The sequence below is a fragment of the Eleutherodactylus coqui genome, chromosome 6 (genome assembly GCF_035609145.1).
Source record: "Eleutherodactylus coqui strain aEleCoq1 chromosome 6, aEleCoq1.hap1, whole genome shotgun sequence".
NCBI classification, from domain to species: Eukaryota; Metazoa; Chordata; class Amphibia; order Anura; family Eleutherodactylidae; genus Eleutherodactylus; species Eleutherodactylus coqui.
The window spans coordinates 85,937,751-85,943,750 of NC_089842.1; the positions used below are offsets into that span (position 1 = coordinate 85,937,751).

At 45.9% G+C, this 6,000-nt stretch overlaps 1 protein-coding gene across 1 annotated transcript in view; it reads left to right on the forward strand.

Annotated features, from left to right (window-relative positions):
- Positions 1-4,800, forward strand: part of LOC136631383 (zinc finger protein 723-like) — a 43,067-nt gene extending 38,267 nt beyond the window's left edge. Inside the window, exon 3 of the mRNA XM_066605662.1 lies at positions 3,387-4,800. Within this exon, the coding sequence (XP_066461759.1) occupies positions 3,387-4,357 (971 nt within the window). The 3' untranslated portion in view covers positions 4,358-4,800. The remainder of the gene's footprint in view (positions 1-3,386) is intronic.
- Positions 4,801-6,000: the final 1,200 nt, after the last annotated feature.

Sequence of the window (6,000 nt, forward strand, 5' to 3'; positions counted from 1 at the left end):
ATAATCCAGCCTTATTGCAGGTCTTGTGCCACTTTTTGTCCCCCTAAACAAATAACCTCAATGGGAATGATACCAAGTACCCCTGATGTCGGAAACACAAGACCTTCAAATGACCAATCAGAACGTGTCGCTTGAGCGCTGCGCATCATTTGGGAGGGTCAGAGGTGCAGCCCTTCTGTTAGCTAAACGGTCGGCCATGGTGCAGACTCCGAAAGTCATATACATTCCCCTTAATTAACATTAATGAATTCTGAATCTGCTGCCGTGGTACATTCTGCTGAGTATAATTGCAATCTGTTCTTATTATCAGCTGCTAAATTCTGCTCGGCTGCAGATCTCAATGGAGGAAACGCTTTAATTCCACTGTGACATTTAAACAAAGAAATCATTTTAAATAATTGATGTCTTTGTTTGTAAATTTCATCACAGAAAGTGATGTCACTCGGGATATTTTGTTTTTTTGGAAGGGGCGGGGTGCTATTACTTTCCTTTCAGAAGTATCACATCAGATGAACTCGGCGTACAGATGCAAATCACAGTAAAATTAGAGCAAAATCTGGTTGTTTCATAAATGCCTTGTGCTCAGAATGTAAATGTGCCCATAAATGCTGATGCAGAGCGGTCCTGAACTCAATCTTCTCCGCGTTCACTGTGCAGTGAAGTGTTATCTATTGCTCCCTGTTGTCAGCCATTTCAGGCCTGGAGAGAGGCTGATTGTAGTGATCTTCAGTGGGTTGACTGACAATCCAGAAAATCCCTGTTCCCATTATCTTTACTTTATCTTGCGTCTCCGGTAACATTTTTATACATACGTGTGAATGAAATCAGCAGCTCTTAAAATCTACAAACCGAACATTTTTTGGGAGCATGCCGGCAGCATAAATGTTTTGGAACATTTTCCTAATACTTGATAAGGCGCTGCTGCTCCGTTCCCTTAGTACAGAGCGCTGTTCTTGCCTGCTGCCATTAGAGGGCAATTTGTGTATGATCTCATTCACCTGAATGCAGTTTGCCCCCTGCCTTAGTGACAACCGTAGACAGGCAACTTTACTGAGGAGCGTGCGTCTAGGAACAGAAGAACAATACCGCGTGTCGGAGGATGCCAACTCACTTATGTCGTAGTTTATTAAATATGAGAGTGGTTTAAAGGGGTGTGCATTACAATAACAGAAAGAGATGATTTTTTTGAGTTTCTGAAACTCTTGGTTTTTTGTGGTTTGCATTGTTTTTTGGGGTTGCAAAAGGGGCTATAAGGTTGGATTCACATGGGCGTAAATCGGTTTACAATGCATCAGTGCACATGGGCGTATTTCCGTGGCGTAAAAGCCAAGTGCATTTCGGCCGGGTGCTTTATGCCGGCGACAGCTGCATAGACTCCTGTTGGAGGCTATGACAGCTGCTGGAGAAAAGAGTTGGGAGGGAGTTTAGCATCATAACTGCTAAACTCCCACCCCCTTCCCTGCTCCTCTCTGCCCATTGCCAGCGGTTTGCAATAGGAGGAGGGTGCAGGGGCGGGGCTAAGCTACATCCTTGTCCCACCCCCTCCCATTGCTGTCTGCGACAAGTGGCGGAGATGAGCCGGGACTCCTCCCCTTGCCGACAGACGGCGGGGGGGGGAGGGAAGGGGAATCACGGTTTACCAGAGCTAAACCGTTTCCCCCCGCCCAATGCCATTGCGGCCTCGGCGTTGTTAAGATCCAGGTTCTGTCTTTTATCTTGTGTCCTATTAGCCATCTTATGAACTTTATCCCTAACAGCGTGTATGTGCTGGGCCAGGGCCGTCTGAATGGGCGCACAAATGTTCACGCGTTTTTCTTTCGCCGGCATGCGAACCTAGAAACGTCGACACCCATATACATTCAGCCTAAGACTGCTAATGCACACAGCATGTAATGGTTAAAGAGGATGGCCAATTACTGCACAACATTTCCCCAACATTAAAATTACAAAAAGCTTTGTTGTTACCCATTCTCTGCTGCTGCGATCCAGCGCTGCAACCCCACTGTGTTCCTGTTGTTTGTTGTGGCAGATGATGCCACCAGAAGTCAATCGCAAGCTACAGTGTCAGTGCCCGTCCCCCTGGCATCAGCGCTCACATCCTGGATGCCAGGAATTCAGAACAGCCTCCGATTGGTTATCTGACTTCCGGTGACATCTGCCACAACAAACACCGGGACCACAGCAGTGCTAGACTACATGCTACGGCCATTAGCTGGCTTTTAAAGATCTATAACCCTGTGTAACAAAGAAAAAACTATGTAAACTAAAAAGCAACCAAAAGCACCAGAAACTCTAACAATATCAAAACTTTACTAATGGTAAGAACACAGAGGATCGCACTAAGAAAGTGGGAATACAGGACATATGCATGTTCATAAATCTATATTCATACATGGACAAATAATAGAAGATGATCAAAAACCCAAAATCTAAGTCCCTTACCTCGCAGGTGAGCAGTGGCCAGAGGCAATACTACTACAAAGCCATACTAAATGCAACTAATAATACATGACACCGAAAGGGCATTAATGATAATCAAAACGAAGCTGCAACATATTAACTGCAAACAGTCTTGTATTCCCCCATCACGCATTTCACCAAGCTTCGTCAGGAGACGTGTTTTATTAGTACACTCCAGCTAACGGCAATGTGTAGTTTGGGATGTATAATGGGTATATATAACAAAAAACAGCAACATTCTGACTGCAGCGCTGGTCATCAGTGGTGGATAATACATGGGGAAATTTTACATCTGCTGCTCAACATTATTTATAGATTTGTTTAAATCTTGTTTTATTGAGAAATAAAAGAACATAGCAAATCGTATTACTCAGGGACAAAGCCGGATGTAGCGGGGTTCAAGTATACGAATAGATTACAGTTACATAAGACAGTGTACACTGGATATACTTGTCATACCTGGGAAAGACTAAATGGTACCTTGGAGGGTCGAAAACATAATTATGTCAACCAAATAGGCTATCAATAGTACAATGGTAGGGGTCTGCCTCCTTGGACCACCACGCTGTTTGCTGGGCCTCTGTACTGGTGCACTGAGCTGATTTTTGCAGGAAGCAGATAACTCCTACTGCAGTAATGAGGCTTTGTATTACAGGCAAAGTTCCCCTTCCCTTCAATGGGACCTTTGTAATGCCAAGCCTGACCACTGCAGAGGGAATGGAGTTATCTGCTTCTTGCAGTAATCAGCTCCGTGCACGAGCATAACGGCCCAGTGAATCGTTGATCAGTGGGAATCGCGGGCTGTGAACCCCCATTGATCTACTATTGCTAGGCTATGCTGTGGATAAGCCATAAATAGTCTACATTTAATTGATGAATATTGATTATTCGTATCTCCTTAACTGATCTCCCCTATTCTGCTGCAGAACCCTTGGAGGACAGTTCAGACACCCATGTGGCACCTGAGGACTCACCACCAACTCCATGCCCCGACTGTGGGCGGACTTTCCAAACTCTTCGTGCATACAAACTCCACAGGCGCAACCATGCTGCCGATCTCTCTTATACCTGCAAGGACTGTGATGTGGCCCGTGCTGGGGCAACAGAGGGAAGTGAGAAGCCTTATTCTTGCTCTGACTGCGGCCGCCGCTTCTGCTGGCTGTTTGCCTTACACAGTCATCATGAACAACACACAGGCCAACGTGACTACCAGTGCTCACAGTGTGGCAAGCAATTGTCTAGCCAACCAGCCTTCCGAAGACACCAACAAGCTCATCGTAAGGATCGGGTTTGTGTCTGGTGTGGGAAAGCTTTCAACTGCTCGGCCAAACTGTCTCGTCACATGCGTATTCACACTGGAGAAAGGCCATACCAATGCCCGGAGTGCCCACAAGCATTCACACAGCTAGAGACTCTCCGGGTCCACCAGTGGGTACATGAGGATCCTAAGCCCTACCAGTGTCAGGATTGTGGGCGAAGGTTTCGGGCCCAACGCACCTTTGAGAAGCACAGAAACTTGCATATCTCTAGAAAGCCTCATGCCTGTCCCATCTGTGGCAAGACTTTCTTTTTCTCTTCTCGCTACAAACGCCATCTTCGAATTCACACAGGAGAAAGACCATTCCAGTGCCAACAGTGTGGCAAGAGCTTCAACCAGCGCTCCAATTACCAGAGGCATAGGGCAGTCCATGCTGGCAAGAGACCATTCCCTTGTACGCTTTGCGAAAAAAGTTTCAGCCAAGCGTCCAACTACCGACGGCACCTTCAGACTCACCGGAAGGGGAGGGACAGGTGGGAAGAGAAAGGAGAGTATAAATGCATTGAGTGTGGAGTATGCTTCACACAAGAAGGGGGGCTCCATGAGCACTATATACAGCATGCCAGGGGAGAGCTGTGATATGGATCTAATGAAAAGTCCAACGAACTCCCCCCTTTGGCTTCATAGACTTGCCTGCATGATGGCAATAGGTAAATGCAGTTTCTCTTCCTTTCTGAATTTTCTTTTCTGCAAAATGTAAACCTACCTGTTTTCAGATAATATGTGATTGTGGCCAATAGGGAAGGTATTTCCCTCACTTTATTCCTTATCATTTACTTGTCTGCATCCCAAAACTATGGAGTCCAATGGACATTGACATTCATTGATGACATTATGTGTGGTCCACGAAGGAAAAAGTGGTCCTGCCATGTGTGGCCATATTGTACCTACCCTATATAGAGATGGAATATCAACTTCTGCATTATAAATAAGAAAAAACACTTTGGTGTAGAATGTACACTTAATTGTCTGTATTTGTTTGTCAATCAAAAATGACATTCTATAAAATAAAATGTGTGTTGTGTCACCGCATATGGGAATATCATTTTAGGGGACACGTTACTTTTGGAAAGCCATACATTTGCCTACTATACAGGAGGGGGTGGGTCCTTAGTATTACAATTTAACTTAGTCTGATTAAAAAAACGGACTCCACATAGGCAGCATACAGCCCCATACTAGTCAATTTTGCAAGACCCACCATAAAGTTTTTTACCACACACTGTGTGAAAAACTCATAGCATGCACTATTCTGATGTGATATGCAGATGAGACTCGCCCAATCAAGGCAATGGGGATACATGGGCAGCACTCATTTGCCATCCGTGTGCAGTCCTTGTGCTGTCTGGTTTTCTTAAAGAGGTTCAGCCAGAGTTAACTTTTTTCACCTATCTATAGGCTTACTGCACCCCTCACAATAAGGCTGCCTGCAGACGAGCGGGTCGGAACCGGCGGCGAGAATTCTCGCCGCGGGACCCGACCCCAGCGCCTGCAGAGACGAGCGCGTACTCACCCGCACCCGACAGCCCCGGCTCTTTCATGTGCCGGCAGCCGGTGCATGCGCAGACCGGAGCCAGTGGCCGGGTGAGTGACGTTTCTGTGCGAGGCTCTGCGAGCCCCGCACAAAAATAGGACATGCTGCGGTTTGTTTGCCGCGCGAGATTTCGCGCGGCCAAACCGTGGCCGTCTGCATAGGAGTGCGTATTGTAATGCACTCCTATGCAGGCTTTGAGGCCCGTGTGCAGGCGGCCTTAGGTGGAGATTGAAAGAAGGAGGCTGCACATCCGCTGTATCGCTCCATTCATGTCGGAGATAAAGTGCTTGGCTCTTTCTATCGGCCCCATTCAAATGAATGAAGTGGCGGCTGCAACTGAGTGATAAGAAGAGGGGAGCTTAGGTGGACTCCTTGTTTTTGGTATCAAACTTTTTTCACTTATTCTATGGATAGGTGATAAAAGTTAATTCTGCTGTAACCCCTTTAAGAGATGCAGAAAAAAAACAATTGGACCTTTTTCTTTTTCTTTGTGAATATGAAAACAGATGACCTGCTGTAAAAAAAACAATCTAACACACAGACTGCATACAGAATGTAAAAAAACACAGATGCAACATGGGCAACTATATATTATAATTGTAGCTAGCATGTGTGGTTTAAGATTTGATAAAGTATCAAACAGCTGCCCATCACCTGCCGTTCAGGTCCTAAGAAAGGTGAACTGACA